We start from the raw sequence: 20472 nt of genomic DNA, 5'->3' as shown, positions 1-20472 counted from the left end.
ATGCCCTGCGGCCGTGGGGAGATGCCACCCCAAACCCAGAGGCAGCGCTGGCACCTTTGGCACGCAGAGATGCTGGTGAGCTGTATATATCGCTCCTGGACCCACAGGGAACCCGAATGCTGCTAGCTGGGGTGCCTGTGCTCCGCTCTCGATTACACAGTATGGATGTGCCCCAGATGGTTGCGGGGAGGGGGACGCGCACGCGGTTATGATTTTGGGTGTGAAAGCTGACATGGGAGTGAAACGTTGAAGGGCAAACGCGGCTTACGTCTGGTCAGATAAATTGCAGGGCAGCAGCCAGCAAGGCTACTTAAAGACAGTGTGGCAAATGGTCTCTGGCTCTGGAAATCCAGAGCAAAATCCTAAGCCAAACCCTGCCGAAGCTGGTGGGAAGCTTTGCCTTTTCTTCGCGAGGCTTCTGCACCCGGCCTCGCTTCATCAGGATGTTAGCAACCCATCCCAGTGTATGGATGCTCTCGAATCCATGCTGTTTTCCCCATTTGAAACAAATGACTTGAGATAATAGTAGTCTTAAAACTGTAATTTACTTTTTGTGAAGGGGGAATTATAGGGAGCGTAAAGTCTTTTTGGGAAAAAAATTACAAAAGGCTTGCGTAATGAATTTGATGGGAGAGGAAACACGGGTTGTCTTTGTGCTGCTTGTTGCTTTTTGGTGTGTGTCTGGAGTTGGAAAGTTCTCTGGTGAATTTGGGATTAAATCCTGCCTGGGAAGACAGTGAAATTAGAGGAAAGTGTGGTGTGTGATAGGGGTGGGGGAAAGATGGTTTTTGTTTCCAGGGGGTTTAAACACTCATGCAGACGGGGCTCATCCAGCCAAGGGGAGAGGGTTTGCCCTGGGGCTGCCTCACACGAGGGTCCCTGGCACAGCTCCCCTGGGGGTCCCACACCCCACGGGGGACGAGCATCACTTCTGGGGTTTGGCACGGTGCTGCGGGGAAGCATTACAGCTGATAACACCTCGCCCACGGGCCCCGTTTTGAGGTTGGATGGAGGGGAATAGTGCTTCTCGGTGGCAGCGTGGGCACGGGGGGATGCACGGGGGGATGCTGACCCCTTCCCTTGGAAAAGGGGCAGGAGCTGCTGGAGAGGAGAAGAAGGTGGGAGAGACTAGAGCGAAGGGCACCTTTCTGAAGGCGAGGATGGAGCGTGCCTATTTGCATGCACCTTTTAACGTTGCTGTTTGCGATTTGGCTAACGAAACTGCAGGCAGCAGGAGCGGCAGCGGCACGGATCTTGCCGGTGACATGCTAGCTTGACTCTTTGGATTAACTGCGAGTGATTTTCAGATTGCTGGTTTAAATAGAGCGCCTGAACAGACATTAAATTGCCCCGTGGCACTTTCACAGCCTTTCTCTGACGTTTGTGAGAGATGCTTATGAAACCAAAAGTGTGTTTGTGGCACCACATGTTCCTGTATTCGGCAGTGATGGCTAATTTTTTTGTAAATTGAATAAATCATGTTAAAAAAAGTTAATGAGGCATTTAATTAATTAACAATGTAGAGTTTTATGGTCTTTATGGTTACATTTTGTGGTTAATGACATTCTTCTTATAGCCTCTTAACACAGAATTGCCCGACAAAATTAGCCTTTTCGTCCAGTAGTAGGTATTCCGCCCTAGGACGAGCCTTTCCTTTTTACAAAAATAGATGAAAGGTCTTTTATTTTGAGTTGCAGAATCTATTTTAAATGGTAACTGCATGCTAAAAGTGGAGCCGAATACGGCAGCTGCTTCTCCTACCTATATCCATCTGCTAATTTGCCTGGCTGGGTGGTCTGGTTTTGAAGGAAAATTCATACCTCCATGGTATAATTTTGCACAGCCCTTTCTTACGGGCTTGAGCGAGTGCAGGGTAAAGAGCATCCGTTCTGGACCGGTTTTTGGCGTTTGGGCTGATGAGCAGGAACATTAAGAGCCCCTGTTCGGCGAGAGGTGGGACTGTGGGGGGGATCCCAGGTTAAACCGGTGGTTGCATCAGGCGTAGGTGGTGGACCGCTCCGTCCCGGCGGCAGATGATGGGGATGCTCTGGTGCCTGGGACGGGCGGCTCGTTAGCTCCCCGCTTTAGCCTGGTTAGTGAGGGCCTGCTAAAAGAGCAGCTTCATGCTGTATCCTGGATACCAGCTCTCGGGTCAGGTATACCCAGAACACAGATTATTGCAGGCTTTCTGGTAGATTTTGAAACGGGAAGAATAAATGCATCGCACCTGGCGGTTGTTTTTATTTTCTTGTTTTGGCAAAGCAAACACGTGCCCCCTCCGCGCCGTGTCTGGCTTTGCGAACGATGTCACTCAGCCTTCGAGAGGAGCAAATGCAAAATTAATGGCTTGCCACTAATCTGGGAATATGGGGGCTATTTTATACATACAGCATCACTTAGAAATGTGTGGGGTTTTTTTTCTTTTGCATCTGACACAAATTGAGGAAGACTCGCACCATCCTAAATTTTTGGTTGAGTGATGGAGCAGTCATTGTTTCAAGGCCTCACAACAACGTAGAGCCGAGTCTGGCCTAGGCTCTCGACCGTGGTATATTTGACTGCAAGATGAATTGTGTTAAATTCACATGGCTTCCCACGGCGCTGGGCTCGTTATTGGAACCTGGCGCCTGGCTTTAGTTCTGCGTGCAGAAAACCAGGGTGGGTGAAAATGGGATTTCCCCGATCTTGATAGAGCCGGGCTTTTTTTTTTGTTTGCAGATAGCAAACCGTCCTTTGTGTGTCTTAAATGTGTTTTGTTTCGGGTCATGCGCTTTTTCTTTTTAAAATCAAACTGACGTCGGCTGTGCTGCTGTTGCGCTTGCAGAATTTTCTGCTAAAAAACGCAGATGTAAGAGTAAAAACCTTCCTGCTAGCTTTATGCGTGGAAGTTTTGAGAAGTGGAAAGCTGTGAGTTTTGTCTGCGAAACTTGCACGTTCCCCCTCTGCGACCGTTCCTGACGTTGGGGGCTGCGGGAAGGTCCCCGCGGGGCGCAGAGCTCTCGGTGCTGCTTTGCCCAAGCCAGTCTGCTAGTGGGAAGTCGTGGTCTCTGCTGTCTCTCCTGAATAAACCCAAGTTGCAGCGGCTCTCCCTTTTCTTTTCCTTTTGAGTGACCCGTCTCGAAGAGGGTAACTTAGACATGTCGTAGAGGTTTTGTGTTTAGCCCTTTCCCCCCCCTGCTTCTCCTTCGGGAAGAGAAATCTGTGCATCTCCGCAGCAAGAAATAACTCGATGTATCTGTTTTTCCTCCTCTTTTCCAGGAAGTGGTTCTGTATTGTCTGGAAAACAAAGTGTGTGATGTGAATCATCGTGACAACGCGGGTTACTGCGCCCTGCACGAGGCCTGTGCCAGGGGCTGGCTGAGCATCGTGCGGCATCTCCTCGAGTACGGCGCTGACGTCAACTGCAGCGCGCAGGATGGAACCAGGTTAGCGGCACCGGCTGGTCCCCACCACCGACTGGGCGGTGGTTTCTTTGGCCACGGTGGTGGGAGGAAGCACCCCTTCCCTCCGTCTTTATGCCTCTCCTTTACCTTCCCCTTGTTCCCCCTCCTCATCCGGCATGAACCCCCCAAAGCCGGCAACGCTGCTGCCGAGGTCCCGCTGCGCGGTGTCCTCCGTATTTTGCTGGTCCTCAGGCAGGAACGTGCAGGACTCGGTGACCTCCTCCGCTCTCCGGTTAATAAATTGGTGGGGGCACGCTTTTGGTGTGACTCGAGTTCAGTGTAAATTTTTTTTTTTTCCTCCTTCTGGGAATTTTAATAAGTTGGGCTTTGTTGTTTGTTTTTTTTTTTTTTTTTTAAAGAGTTTGTGAAATTGCCAGCTGCAGGGCAGGAAGGAGTGATACTTGAGCTGCAGCCTTGTTCGTGTGCGCTCCGGGTCCTTTGAGTTGTGCCAGGAGTGGGCTTTGCCTTGTTTGCAGGGTTACTTTTAAGAGCACTTCAGGCTTTTGCCGTGATTGGGTCTGTGAGTCCTATATAGGCTATATCACAATGTTGTTTTGCTGAACTGTTAAAACTATCTGCTCATTTGATATTTTGGATTTTTTTTTAATCCCGAATTAGCCTTTTTGAGTTTCCTTCACAGAATAGTAGGGATGCTTAGTTCCTGTGCTCGCAGAATAGATAGTGAGCTTTTCTTTTTTGCTTTATGGAGATAGCAATGCTACTCCGCACCTTTTTTAAGTTTCTTGTGCATCTCCTAAAGTACCTCTTTGACCACCTCTGCTGGGCTGACCTTGGGGTAACTTCTCAGCGTATGCAGAGCACTCTCCAGTCTATGCATTTTGGCGACAGGTTGCTTTGTATTCTTTGAAGCTCCTGCAGCTTCTTATCTTAAATGGTTTATCGAATTCACTATCACCTTCCAAATAGCCAGGGAGGTAAAATTAGCATAACTAAGAGTCTGCTTCTTTTGTTTTTAAGCCCTTTATTTATTAACTTGGGAAGGGAGGAGTCAGGAAGACAAAAGTCCCGAGAGGTCTGGTTAGGATGGTCCATTAGAAGTTAATGATGGTGAGTCGTTATTGGCCCATCAGGGCCCAAAGGAAACGTTTCTGGAGAAACATTGAAACGCTGGCTGGATTGTCGGATTCCTTCTCCATCTCCCACTTCTTTGTAAGAAGTCTGAGCTCTCCAGGCTGACAAACAGCCCCGCATTTTCTGCTGTCTCCAGCTTTAGTACGTGACCTATGCAACAGTGGCGAATTGCCATAAAAAGAATCCTAAATTATTTTTGTCTCGCTTGCTGGAATAACCTATACAGAAAATCAACCCCAGCAAGTTTCTGACCAGTCTTAATCACCCACCACTTCAGAGTCCACCTTTGATTTTGGTTCACAGATGGAGCTGATTTTCAAGAAAAAAACTGGGCTTGTGTACCCTGAAAAGTTGTTTTGGGGAGTGAACATTTTAGAAATGAACATAATAATAATCTGATCATAGACGGTAATGTCAGAACTCAGCTTGCGGTTCCCTTTCTTTCCTGATGACAGACTTATGTTTTGTTTGAAAAGCTGTCGAACAGACAGTGTGAATCCAAAACGCATCTAATATACAGATGAAACATGGTCTAGCTGCCCTGAGTTGGGCAGGGCAGAGAGCAGAAGCTTCTGCAAGGAACTTCTGATCAGTGTTATCCACCGCCTTTTAGTAGGGCCAGGTATTCATAGGACAAATCCCATTTCTCTCTTGAAGCCTCAGTGAGTTTTTCTCCTTTAACTTTACGAGGAAAGAAGCGTCAGTCTTCCTCAACTGTGTTGCTTGGAAAGATACTAAAATATTAAACCCCAAAACCTCCAAACAAACCCACCATCAAAGACTTCTCCCCTCCTCTGCTTTTTTAACTACACCGAATTTGCCTTATTGCCCCCTCCACCACCTCACAAGCCCACTAGCCAAAGATATTTTGGGTCATGCAGGAAGCTCCCAAGTCTCCAGGCAGTAACAGTGGATGTGTTTAGTTCTGTTCAGCCAGTTAACGTAAATCTGCATGGAGGAGTGATGTAACCGCACGAGCTGTGGTGTAACCGCGTACGCTGCGTTTGTTCGTGTGGCAGCCTGGCGTGTCGCTTGGATCCCAGCTGCCTGAAGCTTCGGTCTGCGTTACTTGCTGCTTGCTGCCTCGGTGGTCAGCTTTTTGGAGGATATTCTGAAAAGTCGATACGGCTTCAGTCTGAACAAAATGTCCGTATGAACCTGAAGGATGTAGGAGAGTTCTGCAAAGTCCGTGCATCTGTCTTGTCAGTCCTATCCGAAGTGCTGCAGGCGCTCCGGTCAATGGGGTGGTTTTGCATGTGTGCGTTTAATTCTCAAAGCGAAGCAAAAACCTGAGCCTCTTGCTTTGGTGTTGCCTTTTATGTACCTACACAGCCAGTCTGTCGTGAGTTCGGTAGATAAGGTGGGCTTTCAGCCGCTGGTTCCTGATGCTATCAGAAATCTCGGTGAAGCCAAAAACAAACGAAGTGCCGCCGGACTGTAGTGGCCTGCTGCTGCCTGCAGCACACGATGTCCCTCTGTCTGCCCTATTCACAGCACATCTGGCTGCTAACTACGGTGGTCTTCTGTGTTTTTCCCCTTAAACTCTATGCTGATCGTGGCTCTCCAAATGCAGCGCCTGCAGACCCTGAATACACAAGCACTCCGCTGCCGAATTAGTGGCTAATCAAAGATTATTGTAGAAAGGGGCGAGATCTTTTAAGACCTGTCTCAGAGGTGCCACAGTCACTAAGGGCTCTTAATCGTCTTACCTATAAATAATAATAGACCGTGCTTAAGAGGTGAGCGCTTTCCTTCCCTGACAGGACCCCAGTAAGTGCAGTAGCTGAACAAGGGGCATTCCACGACCGGTGCCTGACATGAGCAAGGATAGTTGCCGGTGTATTTGGCCTTATCTCCTTGTTCCTTTTCTTACCTCCGCAGCACGACCTAGCTGAACCGGCATCGCTTTAAAAACAAAGCCGCATGCCAAAAATACAGGCATCTCCCGCCTGTTAGCGAGACCTCTCCGTTGCTTCAGAGTTCGCTCGCTAGATTCGCTCTCCGCAGCCAGTTTTGCTTTATGCTTCTCGCTGGCAGCTGATGAGCTCAGCCTTTTTTTATTTTTTCCCTGGGAGGACCATGCCAAGATGGCTCTCTTCCTGTGTCCTTTCAGCTGGTCTTGGCAGAGCGATACCCTCCAGCAGCTAATTGCGTTAAAGAAGAGGCAGCCAGCGTAGCTGCCCTCCTGCAACTTGTGCTTTGCCTCTTCCGTGGGGCAGCATTGCATAATAGAGTAGATGGAAGTATAAATAAAATGCCAAGATACGGTATTGCTTTGTGAGTTATGAGACCTCTCATTGCAGCAAGGAAAGTTCTGAGGTGCCTGAAAGGCTGAGAGCAAACCCTGACTGGTCTAAATAGTTTATAATTTTGGTGGTGGAATGATAAACCCCCAGTGAAATGTTTTTGTAACTCTAGTAGCAGTAAAAATAGTAGGAAGAATTCGACAGTACACAAGAGAGGGTTGAGATGTGTGTCTTCTGTAGGATATTGCAGCTCTCGAATGTCCCCAGATCCTTCTGGGGCATTTCGAAGAGTTTGTTTTAGAAACAAGCTATACTACCATTAACTGTACCATTAGGGATAGAGAGTGTTTTATTTCCATGATGTTCAGGGCGGAAAAGATGATGTGGGCAAAGCAGCCCAGGAGAGGACTCCCAAGAATCTTATTTTCACATCTGAAAAAGTTGCCGACTCCAGTAGTCACTTTTACATCCTACAAAGAGGATGGCTAAACTCTGCCAAGACTGAAAAATACTCCCTCTTCTGCTGGCCCTGGTGGGAGAAGCAAACGAGTAGCTGTGCCTTTGCATGGTCCCGCTCGCGAGCTTGCCAAGAAGCTGTGCTAGCCAGTAAAAGAGTCTGTCAGTGCTCCGTTACTGCCTTTTTCCCCCTGCCTTATCTATGGGGAATCTCCTTTTTTCCCCCCTCCCCACCACTGTTTTTTTTTCCTTCCTTCGCTTCCTTCTATTTATTGTTCTTCCACACGGCTTTACTGCGCCTTTCCTTCCCCTTGCCTCTATAAAATCCCCTCTCGGGCTCTGGGCGGCCTCTGTGTGCTCTGGCAGGCATCAGAGATGGGTCTGCCTGCTCCCCTGCCTGCTCCCCTGCCTGCTCCGCTGCCTCTGCCCCTCTCTGCACCACTGCGCCGGGGTGGGTGACCCGTAGAAAAGGAGAGGGGTCCCATCCCGGGGTTACAGCCCATGCGCCGCTATTTTTCCTTCCTGGGGAATACCCAGGCGCCCTTTAATAAACTCGTCTGTGTGTTGTTAAATTGATTGAAACACTGGGCGGTGATTTAGATGCTGTTTTTAATAAGTTAAGGGATCATCTTGAATTCATTACTGCTTCAAAAGCCACTTAGGTAAGTCAGTTTAAAAAAAAAAAAACAAACAAGAAAACCCACAAACCAATAAACCCACAACACTCTCCACGCCCCCCCCCCTCCAAAATCAGAAAATCCTAATTTTAAAATAAAATGGAAAACAGTTCAAATTAAAGACTCCAGTAAAATGAGGCAGTGGAGGAGAAAAAGCATCCCCAGCATTTGGCGGCAGCCGTAACTCTCATCTGCTCCCGGTGCCTGTTGCCAGACTTTCAGCCAAGGATGCTTCATGCCCGGTGGGGGACAGGAGGGTTTGCAGCAAGGCTGACCTTTCCCGCTGTAGATGCTCAGAGTGTCGTGACCCGACAGCTCAGACCTCAGATGCACGCTGACAGCCAGAAACACCCGATACTTCTTCAGCCTCCGTGTCAGCACCCCTATTATTTGTTCCCTCCTGTGTTGTATCGCCTGGGATGTTTCCCGCTGGCCACATCCTGGATGCGCTGGGTGCTGCGTAGGCACGCGGTGCTGTGCAGAACTGCGTTGGAGGTGGAGGTGGGAGGCTGAGGCTTGCGGGGGACCCAAGGGCATCAGATGGTTTCAGTGTTATGTTAGAGACTTCCCTGAGAAATGGAGAAGGGATATCCTGACCCTTTGCAAGTGATTTGGAGGTGTGCGCGTCTTGCTCTCTCTGGTGCCAAGGGTCTGAGGGGTGGCACGAGGTGGGTCGAGGACGGTGCTCAGCAGCTCGGGGATCACCTGCTTGTTGGCTGTGTTGGTGGCTTGGGGTGTGCAGGAGGCAGGCAGCGCCGGGTGAGCCCTCTCTCCGTAGGGAACGAGCCGCAAACTCTCCCAAGTGCACCTCCTCCTGTCAGTATAGCACACATACGCCAAAACCAAACCTGCGTACAGCTTTCCAGCAAGACGGGGGCGAGCCAGAGTGCTTCACGTGTGGCGGATGTTAATCGCCCTAAATCACAGCCTACTGGAAAGTACTCGGAGTAAACACAGCGGGAACATACTTCTTTTTGAGATGGGTCAGCGTCCTGCTCTCACCAGCCGCGCTGCGTGATGGATGGGGAAACGGTGGCGTGCCTTCCTCTCCTGGCTGGTTTGATCTGCCTCTCCTCTGCCCTGAGCTCACGTGGGTGCCAGCCCGTCCCAAAGCGGTGGGGACATAGAGGGGACGTTGCCGCGTGTGCCAGAAGGAGTGGTGGGACGTGGCCTCCTGGCAGAGGGAGTTTCAGCCGTGGTTGTTAGCCGAGCGTCGCTTGGGAGATGGGTAGACGGAGTTGAGGGGATTGCTTGTCTCTGCTTCCAGGTGACTTCTCCTCGTAACGTCATTCTGAAAGCTTTCCAGGAAGGCCGTACGTGATCCTAGTTAAAGTCCTTCCTTCTCTTGCCTTTTAATACATCTGTTTGAGAGCTCGAAGGCGTTGTTGGGGGGCAGCGGTGTTGACAGCCTAAAGGAGGAGGTGTGTAGAGTTGAGTTGCAACTGCAACGATCACTGGCAGTTCATCTGCTCATCGCCGTCTGAGGAAAAGATGGGATTTTAACACATCTTCTTTAGTCTGAGGGGTAATATGTTCTACTTCCAGACAACTCCCCGTTACGTATAATCAATTTTAAAGGCAAAAGTTAATGCGATTTATAATTAGCGATAAGGAATTCTAGACCTGGAATTGCAGGCATGTGTATTAATGAATAATCCTTCTGTAGGCTCACAAAATCTATGTCTGAGGTTGTATAGATTGCTCATGCTGCGTAAAATGCGTTAACTTCTGGGTGGACTAAACTTAAAATAACATGGTTTTCTATTCTCCGAGTAGAAGGGTTGAATTGTGCTGCAAATATATTCGCAAGTACTACTTAAAGAGGATATGGTGCAGAAGTTTAATTCCCAGCAAATTTTCATAACTTATTTCTGTGTACATAATTTAGGAGCTTTGGGTAACTGATTTCCGTGCTTGCCCAGAGGCAGGCTGAATGAGCCCTTACTCCACAACACGCTGTTAAATTGGCAGAGATTTGGAACGGTAGAGTGACTTGCAGCAAAATGATGTTTGTGAGGCTTCATGCAAACTCCTGCTTTCTGTTACGGCGGTGTAATTATTTTACTGGCCCTCGAAATATGTACAGCAATGAATAGACGTAACAGAAATATCTGCCCCGAGCAGTCTGACTGTGAAAAGACAAGAGGGGAGGGGATGATGTGCAAGTAAAACTGACAATGAGATGATTGGCAGCTGTATTAATAGTGTTATTTGCTATAAATAACTTTGATCTGAAGTCAGAAGTTTCTTTTCAAACACATTTGTTGAATACGATTGAGTCAAAATGTAACACCGTGATCTTTTTTATTTCTCCCTAGACCAATCCACGACGCGGTTGAAAACGATCACTTGGAAATTGTCCGCCTGTTACTGTCTTACGGTGCTGATCCAACGCTTGCGACCTACTCTGGGAGGACCATTGTGAAAATGACCCACAGCGAGCTCATGGAGACCTTCCTCACAGGTCTGTGGCCACGTTGTGTGGGGCTTTTGCCGGTCGTGGCAAATGGGGGGACGTTCCCTGGCCCCCCAAAGTCCCTGCTGACTGGCAGGGATGGCTCCACGCCAAGGAGCCTTAGGGTAGGCTGCAGGAGCTCCCTCTCTGCCTGCAAAAACCCAGCGGCTGCAGGTGGGAAGCATAGCCATGCGTGGGGACTCCTTCTAATTGAAACTCTTAATAAGTCGTAGAGATTATGCCACTATCAGATTTGATAGGTAGGTGGGAGGTCAGTGGGCTGTTGCGGTGCCTTCAGTTTTCTGCTTGAAATGAAAATAAGAAACTTGCCAAATCGAATAGCTGTTAAACATAATCATGTTTTCCCATGGTCTTGCTTTTTGTCCTTCTAGTACTTGGCTTTTTGGAAGTTCTGCCTCGTTTTATATCTGAAATGCTCTAAAACTGTATTAAAGGCTCTTGTCTTTAAACACATCCATGTTCTAACATGGTTTTAGTTTTTTTTTCCTGTTAGTTTTGGGTAAAGACACTTGCATTCCCTAATAACTTAACCTCCGAAAATGTTTGCAGTGTTCATAGTCAATGAGTTTATGTACTCATCCACTTACCTGTTTAAATGGTGCAGTGTAGAAAGTGCATAGGTGTATCGGGATTCCAGTAAAGTCCAGTATCTTGGACTTCTTAACATCTTGAATCCCGGTATCTTTTCATCAACTCAACTAGCAGATCTCCCAAATGATTCTGTAGAAAAGAGTTAAATCTTCTGAACATATCTGTGTGGAAAAACCTTTTGTATCAGTTTCTTTGGGGCCACTGTTTCACCCTCTGGTTGGTGTCCAGAATAACTGTGCAGGCTAAAAAGTGTGGTACATGCCTATCTTTCACAAAAATAAAATGCCGCTCTCAGTTTCTGAAGCTTAAGGTGGGGTCTGTCCCTGTTAGACCTTGGGTGATTATTTGATGCGGTGGGTCATTACTTGAGTTGATGGGAGAGAGGATGCGGGAGAAAAGCAAATTCCAGAAATACTTGCGAGAATGGTGTGTATATGCTGTTGTTTGTAGCATGTGCATCGGGAATACGGTGTGGGTTTTTTTGGTGGAAGGTATGGAGGATGCATAGTGAGACTGTATGACACATGGTCTGCTAAACTTGCCAGCTTTTTATTCTCATCAGTATGTTTTTGTTGTTGTTTTTTCCTCTCCAGAGTATTTAACTGACCTGCAAGGTCGAAGTGTTGATGACCCTGGTTTGTACTGGGATTTCTATGGCAGCTCTGTGTGCGGTGAGCAAATGTTACCCTTTATTTCTTTGTATGTGGAGACTTTCAAAACATGCGGCACGTGGGGGTGGGGGCTGTTTTGTTTTTGTGGTAGAGGAAGCTAGGAAGGAAGCAAACTGATTTTATTTGCAGATCACGTTATTGGAAGAAAAAGCAAGACCTGCAACAGTCTCTTCAATGCTGACTTGGCACCTTTATTCAATTTTATTTAGATCCAAAAGATGAATCTGGATTTGACATCTTGGCAAATCCTCCTGGCCCAGGTGATGAAGATGAAGATGGCTTTAGCGATGTGCTTGAATTCGAATTTTCGGATGAGCCTCCCTTGCCGTGTTACAACATTCAAGTGTGTCTCTCTCAGGGGTAAGAACAAATACAGAGCTCGGGGTAAAAATAGCTGAGACGATCTGCTTGGGATGGCAGCAGTTTGTGTCTGTGGGGAAATACATTTGCATTTATCTAACGTAAATGAAAGAGCAATACCGTTAACTGCCAGGCTTTTTAGAAATAAGCTAATAGGAGGTGAGAGGGGGAAAGGCTGACTTGTCGGGGCTGTGTTTTGAGTGCTGTACTCCTGAGCTGAACGAGTGACATTTGAACGCAGATTCCTGCCCTCATCCCAGGCATCTTGGTATAACATCCCAAAACACAAGTGCTTCTAGCACTTAAATTTGGATATCATGTTTGTAAGGCGTTCTTGATTTTATTTAGTGGGCTTGTCTGCTTTTGCTGAGTGGGCGGGCTTTTGTGAATGATGAAATGACACCGTTACTACTGTTCTAGACTTTGCAGCAAAACTGGTTTAAAGCCCTGACTCATATCAAACAAATAAACACCTTGCAGAAGGTACTATGATAGTTAATAATAAAGAAAGACCTGGAAAATTCTATCATCTCTTATGTTCAAGATATAAATTAGCTTCATAAAGAGCTACTGTTCGTCATTTGCACCAGTTTTGATGACAGCCATGGGAAAAATAGTTTTAAATATTAATCATGCGGGAGTGTGGGTTTTAGCATGTTTTTTATTATTTAGGTGATGGATATAACTTAAGTTCTCTGAAGTGGACAAGTACAAAGATTGAATTAAAAAATCGTATTCTTAATCTGAGAAAAAAAACCCTGTTGACTTGTATTTAGTATTGGCATCTCTGGAAGTCAGAGGTGCTGAAATTTCTGACTATAACTCTAGGCCATTTCCTAACTTGCTGAATGGGAGTTGGGCTCAGCCAGGCGAACCTTGAACCGTGTGAGCGGCCATAGGCTCCAGTGCCCCTCCATGCCTGGTCCCCCTCCTTCCCCAAAGCTGCGGGCAGCGGTACTATGAGTAAATACGTACGCACCTGCACATCTGCTATGTTTGACCCCCGGGGTATGGCCTTGATTTCGGGGGGGTTGTTTGCGCGGGTACGGCTAGGGAGGGTTTGTCGCACAGCGATAGAGTGGAGAGGCAAGAAGCCCGTTGACTTAATGTCGGTTATTGGAGCCTCTTTCTTCTTCGCTTCCACAGACCACGAAACTGGCTTTTGCTCTCCGACGTGGTGAAGAGGCTAAAAATGTCATCTCGCATCTTCCGCTGCAACTTCCCCAATCTGGAGGTTGTCACCATCACGGAGGCAGAGTTTTACAAACAGACTTCCCTCAGCCAGTTGTTCTCTTGCGCTACGGACCTTGAAGCTTTTAACCCGGAGAGCAAAGAGCTGTTGGACTTGGTAGAGTTTACAAGTGAACTCAAGACTTTGCTCGGCTCCTCGTTTCACTGGTTGCATCCACACGAGGATCCTCCCTTCGACATCCTCTGGTGAACCATCAGGCCGTTTAATGTACAGTGCTCTATACAGTTACTTCTTTATGTATATGTGTTCAAATGCAATTGTTTCTGTAAAGAAAGGACACTATTAAATATGAAAATATCTTTCCTTTATATAAGAGATCTGAATTCCAGTTGGATGGATTTTGGAAGAATTTTTTTTTAACTTCAATCAGTTTTTACAAAATTGTTATATAATGTTTCTTTAAATGCACACAGGCTTTGGGATAAGTTTGTTATTACTCGGAACACATTTTTTTTTTAAAGAACACACCCACACATTGACTTTGTTTCATACAAAGCACTGATTACACAGAACATACTTTTTCTAGGTGATGTGATCAAAGTCGTGTGGCTTGTTTGGGAGATAGAATTCGGTAAGGCACTTGGTGATATTATTTTTGTTTTTTTGTTTACAGAATTACCTGCTTTGGCCAGGTAAGCACTATTGAATATAATTCAATAGTTTGTAATATAAATTAAACCATATCCATACGCATCAACTAATTGTAAGAACTTTTATATCCTAATTTAAAAGCTGTGAAATTTAGTTTTCACACATCAAACCGGATTGTTTATATATGTTTAAACATTTTATGCTCTTTATTTAAAGAAGACTTTGAACTATTTTTTCTGTACCTTGTAAAATATTGAAAAACTAACATATGTTGAAGTTGCTTGAAACTGTACATAAACTAAATTTTCTGAATTGTGTGTTTATGTTTGAGATCTGTGTTTTAACTTTGTAAGTAAATCTCCTGCCTTTGTATTTATATTTTACAAAAATTTTCTTAAAGGCAATAAAACTGTTGAGAAATGAAGGGGCTAAAGTGACTCCCATTAATTCCGTGCCTGGTTGCGAAATGAGCTCCGACTCATTAGCGTTTATGAAAGGAGGCTCCGCGTGCGGTTCCTGAAGCGGAGCAGAGCTGGCACAGGTGCCGGCGAGCAGCTGATGAAGTCTGAGGTAGAATCTGCATTGGCTTTCTAAATTCAAAGTTACAAGAAAACATCGGGCGGGCGCCTTTTGTAGGACAGAGGTTTCAAAGCGGTATTCACAATACTTTCTGCATCGCCTTTTAGTTAAAGAATTGTGAATAGGTTCAATTATTTTCCCTCCTTTGTCATCGTTTTAAGTTGAATTGACTGAATTCTCTTTTCAGTGGTGTCTGCAGAGGGGAGGAAAATAGTACCATGGTAAATGCTTTAGTTTTAATGTGGAGCATTAAAGCTAGGCGCGCACTTTGGGGGGGATCTAAAGGGACGGTGACCAGAATGTCACTTTTACACAGCTTGGGAACTTGCATCTAAAAGGCTAGGCGCCCTGGGCTTGGGCAGGCCCTCTCTTAAGGGTCTGGGTCTGCTCTTCCCCTTGGGGAAAGAAGTTCTTGCTGTGAACCCAAACTCTTGAGTTTTGCTTTGGGGCTGTTCTTAACAGTTGCATGTCCTGCGATGCTAGCCAAATGCTTCAGCTGACATGTTTAAATGGCGCTGCTCTTCTGAGGGGGGCCAGGACACCCACCAAAAGGGTCTCGAGCAGAGCACCTGGTCCATCTGAGAAAAGCATCTGGGAAAAAGTTTCTCTGTCTGGAGCAGTGAGGCTCAGAGGCTGTGATCAATGGACAGTGTGCCGCAGGTTAAATCTTTGCTCTTGCAGGAGCTTAAGAAAGGGTGTGAAGTGAATCACCCTCGCCCTGAAGGTAAGGGAGAATGATGCCTCATTCCTGAAGGTGTCCCAGAGGGAAAGACAGCAGAGCTGATGTCTCTCGTGGTGTGTTGCCATCTAGTCTTTTGCCAGATGTTTGTATTGTGTGGCTTACAGTGGGGCTGCTTCTGGGGGTAAGGTGGTTTTGTAGCTGAGCCAAGAGGCGAGAGAGGAGCCCGACAGCTGTCTGCTGCTGGCAGCTGAAGTCCCATTTCTGCACGGGACAGGAAATTTTTAGTCCTAGTACAACCACCACTATCTTTCTCCAGACTTTGGATGAGGACAATGATGGTCTCTCCTGTACGGCTTAAGCGCACACCCTGGGTTTCCTTTTAAGCCAGCCTCCAGCTTTGCAAGGAACTGAAACGGAGACATCCCTCCTCTCCAGTGCCGGCTGCTTTTACCCCCGATTTTCCCGGAAAGCAGAGGTGGGCCAGAAAAACTAAGGCAAGGGAGAATGTTAAAAGCAGTTGTTACAGACACCTTTATCTGATCAGCTGCGTAATGCTTGGATGGTTTGAGCTGAGCATAAATCAGCTTTGTACCACTTCCAGGGGTGCATGGCACACACCTCACTTCTGGCCGTGCCCTGCAGGCAAAACAGAAGATTGACGTGGATTCCTCTTTTGGCCAGCTCCTCCTCAAATGGTCCTGAGCATGTGCTCCCCAAACATCTCCGCTGAGTCAGCTTTCCACTATCTCCACCGAGTACAGTTGGGCCTTCTCCATGCTGGCGCTCGCATCTGTGCTCAAATACAGTAACAGCCTCATGCTGTGCTAATGCAAGCGCGTGCCTGTCCCGGGGCCCGTCTGCGCTCTAAAAATAGGGCCGTGGTGGGGAACACCTGATCGCAGTGCTGCCTCTTGACATAACGCAACCGTTTTATCTTCGAGGATGTGCTCTTTTAAAGGGTCTTCGCTGCGCGAGGGTGCTTGAGAGAGCACGGAGGGTTCGGCGAAGGAGGAGGGCAGCATCCCGTGCTGCTGGGGGCGCGAGGCTGGCTTGGCTGACCCTATCCTGGGCAGTTTGGCAGAGGCTGTCACGGGAGAGGCTGGCTGCGCGCGTAGTTTTGCAGTAGGCAAGCCCAGGGGATAGTTACCTTGGGGAGAGGAGAGATGGCAGCGTGCCGGCAGGGAGCAAACTCGGTGACAGCGAGTGTAGGCAGGGAGTCAAAACGCCGGCTGCCTTGCCAGCATCGGGACTGGCTGGATCCTGCACGGCGCAGAGCCGGGGACTGAGCTAGCTCCAACCAGCGCGGAAGGGCAGGCTTGATGTTCAGCATTTCAGCTTCTGGACTCGCGCTGCTCTCCTTTAAAGCACTTTCCTGTGCGTCCTCCGTGGGCCAAAAGAGACTCGCTTCACACTGCTGGCATTGCTCCAGGTTAATAAAAAAATAAGGAAACAGAAACGCAGCCTTTGGGGATGGTAAAACCCTGCTGGTCCCGTGTCCTGCCTTTTGCAAGGTGAAAGTGCAGCGTTGATGCTGTTGGGGCCCAAGCCAAGGTGTTTCCTTGCATTTCCCCTGCTTATCACTTGGCTTTGCCTGGCTGGGAGGTTGTGCTGCCCCGTGGAGGTGTTGGAGAACCACTGGTGCAATAGGGAAAAACGATGTCTCTAGCTAGAGCAGGCAGATGAGCCTCGCTGAAGGCAGTTTCCTTTGTCAAACTTTTACTTGGTGCTGGCTGGGAAATCCCAGGAAATCCCGGACTCCAGGCTGGCTGCTGGCAGTGCTGGGAGGTTTGCCCTGAGATAAGTGATGCTGCTAAGGTCTGCAAAACACTGAACAACTCCTTTGCCTTCTTGCCTTATCCAAAAGGACTGGGTTCTGCACAGTGGGGTCAGCCCTGGGAGTTTCCCATTTGGGTGATTTCTCCCTCCAGATGTTCTTCTCGTTTCCTCTGCTTTGCTGTTGTCTCCCCCTTTTGCTCTGGTGGCCTAGCTGGAGACTTGAGCCAAAGACACTGATACAGTGAGTGGCAAGCAAGAGCCAGAGGCGTTTGGTCCTTGTTTGTGCTTTTTGGGGAGCAATCTGCTAAAGGGAGAGCCCAGATGCCCACGGGAAGGCCGAGCTGGCTTCTAGTTTGCAGGATCACAGGAGCAGAATGGAAATTGTCTTAAAAACTGCTCCCAGGGGCCAAGCTTACTCCATGAATCAAAGAGTTAGAAGCTGACTCCTCCCTCCATTTCTGTGCTAAATAACAAAACTATAGATGAGACCCATCATTTGTGCATTAATATGAACAAGGTGTCAGGGAGTGGTAAATGCAGGAAGCTGCCATTCCCATGCTTTGCGGAGCTGCTGGTAAATATTCAGCATCATTTCTTCAGTTCATACAGGAAAAAGGCACACATTGCTACTTTAAACTTGTACAGATGCAAGCTAACTGAAAAAAAAAATTGTTTGCAGAACATCGTATTTTCACTTCAGTATGGGTCCAGTGTTGGTAGGAGAGGGCTTGGCACCACTACACAAGACAGAAGAGTTGAATGCCACAGTCGTGAAGACACGTATTAGGTCTTTTCTCAATGTGCTTATTCACCATCGCATTTCTGCTAGAAGGAGGGGGAGGAGAAGAAAGCGACTGGAATCCAACAAGTTTCGCTTTGTGAGCTTGTAGCATTGTCAGGGGAAAATAAAAAATCCCCAAACAGATCTGAAGAAGATGAAGTTCTCTTTAACTACCATGTCTAGATGTCCACACCGTCTTTGCACCTATGATGCTCTTGCTAGTTCTGCGTTTCACCTGTTAGTGTGCTTTGTATGGGCTCACTGTGATTGCAGAGTGAAGAGATTGTGTTTTCCTGCAAGTTAAGCGTGATGGATCATTAGGAGCAACGCTGCCTTCTACCCTTGGGGGTGAAGGCAGCACGTTGCTTGTTTCTGGCTTGCCAGCCCCGAAGCAAACCTTGTCCACACCATGAGCGCATTTTGCTCCAGCAGACCGATGTGACTGTAGATGGTTGCTCTCTTGAGCCAGGTATGAACCACAAATCTGCCACTAAATAGATTTTCCTTTTGTTGTCACATTAATTTGCAACTCATTAATAGTGACAGCAGTGAGGTACTGCACTGATGCAGATTTGCATATTCATGACCAACTTATTATTAAACAAATAAGATTTCCCTACCTTAGGAAGCACCCAGAGTAATGCCACATTGTGCATTATATCAGCCTGGATGTTTTATTTTCTCTTTAATATGTTAATAGATGCAAGGGGTGCTCTTTTTTTAAGTAAATGTGCATCTATAAAATAACATGTAATTTAAAATATCAGAATCGTTTAAATAGTAATCCATTAGCAAACCTGCCAATAATTGAGTGGGAATACCTATTTAATGTACGAATCAATTAATCAATTCTAACTGCTGGCTTTGTCGCCTGATGACCGTAACGCGGGCAGTACCAGCAAGGCACAACTGAGCTGCTGTACCCGCGAGGTGAGCGAGGGGCAGACAGCTGATTCCGTGTTTTATGGTTCGTTACAGTCAAATTGTTTGGTTTTCTTTGCTTTTGTTTCTCTCCCCTGCCCCCAGAGGAGTGGTGGGAGAGAAAGCGAAGACGGTGCCCAGTGCGGTACCAGCTGCAGCTCTTGTCTTATTTGCACCTCTCCGGCACGGCTGAGGGAAACGTGGCCATCGCGGCTCCGTGGAGCCCCCCACCGCTCCCCCTTATCTCCGCTGGCAGGTGATCCCCACGGGTACCACCTTGGTACCAGCTACGGCTCAGCCCCGAGGAGGAGGAGGAGGAGGATGGCCTCCAGCATGGCAGGCAGGAGGTGGGCAGCGCGCTCCCACCCGGCACGGTGGGGAAGGTGGATCCCTGTGCTGAAGAAACTGGGGGGAAAAGCCCTTGGGGTTCAACAGCCACCCAAAAGCTGCAGGTAGGAGGAATGGGAGATGCGGAGCGCGGGGCTGTCCTGCAGGCAGGTATTTTAGTTCACTTGCTGGTAACGGTGAGGTCCTTTGCCCACAAAGTAGCATAACTTTTTTCTGTCAGGCTATTCAAGCTTAGCTGGCATGCATATCAAAACCCTCTTTGGCTCCCTGCTGCATCCATATTTTTCATTCCTTTCTGGCTCTTTTAACAATTTGTGGGGTACTGGGCATAATTACACGTGTGGGAACCAGCTGGTTATTGCAAAGTTCCCCTCAGTCCTCAAGTTATTTTTTTTCCTGGCTTGACTTTCCAGAGGCCTTTGACGGCGTTGCCTAACCATGAGGCCAAATGCGGTTCTTACCCCATCCTGCTGTTTCCTTATGAGTCACAAGCCACCTCCTTTGAACCGCTGGCCCGTGCTCCCAGCCTCCCCAGGCTCAGGAGCTTCTGTTGCTGTCTAATTGCAAAGGGTGTACGGCCCTGAAGAGTCACAGGTCAAACTGAGGATGGTGCAACACAGCCGTAAGTCACCCCAAAGACGATATCCCTCCGGGTGCAGCGCAGGGTGAGGCTGTTTTTTAAAACCTGTATACAGCAACCTCCCAGTGCCCTTCTCCAACAGGGAATAATTACATTTTCTGATGTGGGATCTGTCCTTACCTTCGTCCCCTCTCTCGGGTCCTTGCCTGGCACAATGAGGGGTGCCAGCAGGGCCGTAGCCTGATTTCCATTGCTCCGTGGCTGCAGCCATTTCCACGTGCTGAGGGCGTAGAAGGTTAGGCAACACGTGCCAGACGCTCATGATGTCAGAGACAGTGTTTAGTATTTGTAGCTGTCGAAATTTCAAGGAAAAGGCTCTGTAAAGAAAATCCTTTTCTGATATGGCATAAAACTCCTGTTTAAGCAAAGCCTATGAGAAGGCAAGTCCTGACAGGTCTCCTGAAATGAAAAGGGCAGATTATTTAACAGCTGATCAACACTAATAACCCTTGGCAAATACAGTATGCAAATTTAGCACTGGAGCCAACATGTGCCGAAGGGACTCTTCTCTAACAGCCTGGCCTGGCTGCTCTCAAACCGCCGCTGTTAATCACAGAGCCCAGCGCTGGGAGCGGGGAGACCTGGGCTGCGACTGCCACGTGTTAGGTCAGTGGTCTGTGGGTGCTCGTTGAGGAGAAGTTCTTCCACCACCACAGGAATCTAATGGGCGTTTGGTGCCTGACCGCTCGGTGGGGCCAGGCTCGGGCTCCCTTGCTGAGATGCTGAAACTGGTGGCATAAAGCACCGAGGGAACTGAAACAAATAGTTTGAAGCTGGATATCTTACCTCCCCGCCGTGACCTCTTCGGGGAAAGAGCATTTTTAAGTATCGTTGTGCTATGCCGGCCTACAAAAAAAAAAAAAAAAAAAAATCTCCTTTCTGAATTGGGC

At 47.7% G+C, this 20472-nt stretch overlaps 1 protein-coding gene across 6 annotated transcripts in view; it reads left to right on the top strand.

The window, feature by feature from the left end:
• Positions 1-14278, top strand: part of BCOR (BCL6 corepressor) — a 58420-nt gene extending 44142 nt beyond the window's left edge. For all 6 annotated transcript variants that reach the window (XM_075033566.1, XM_075033565.1, XM_075033564.1 and 3 more), the window contains 5 exons: positions 3259-3425; positions 10233-10378; positions 11575-11652; positions 11862-12012; positions 13159-14278. In XM_075033566.1, the coding sequence (XP_074889667.1) occupies positions 3259-3425; positions 10233-10378; positions 11575-11652; positions 11862-12012; positions 13159-13453 (837 nt within the window). In that variant the 3' untranslated portion in view covers positions 13454-14278. The remainder of the gene's footprint in view (positions 1-3258; positions 3426-10232; positions 10379-11574; positions 11653-11861; positions 12013-13158) is intronic.
• Positions 14279-20472: the final 6194 nt, after the last annotated feature.

The sequence above is a fragment of the Buteo buteo genome, chromosome 8 (assembly GCF_964188355.1).
Source record: "Buteo buteo chromosome 8, bButBut1.hap1.1, whole genome shotgun sequence".
NCBI lineage: Eukaryota > Metazoa > Chordata > Aves > Accipitriformes > Accipitridae > Buteo > Buteo buteo.
This window is presented reverse-complemented; position numbering and strand designations above follow the sequence as displayed.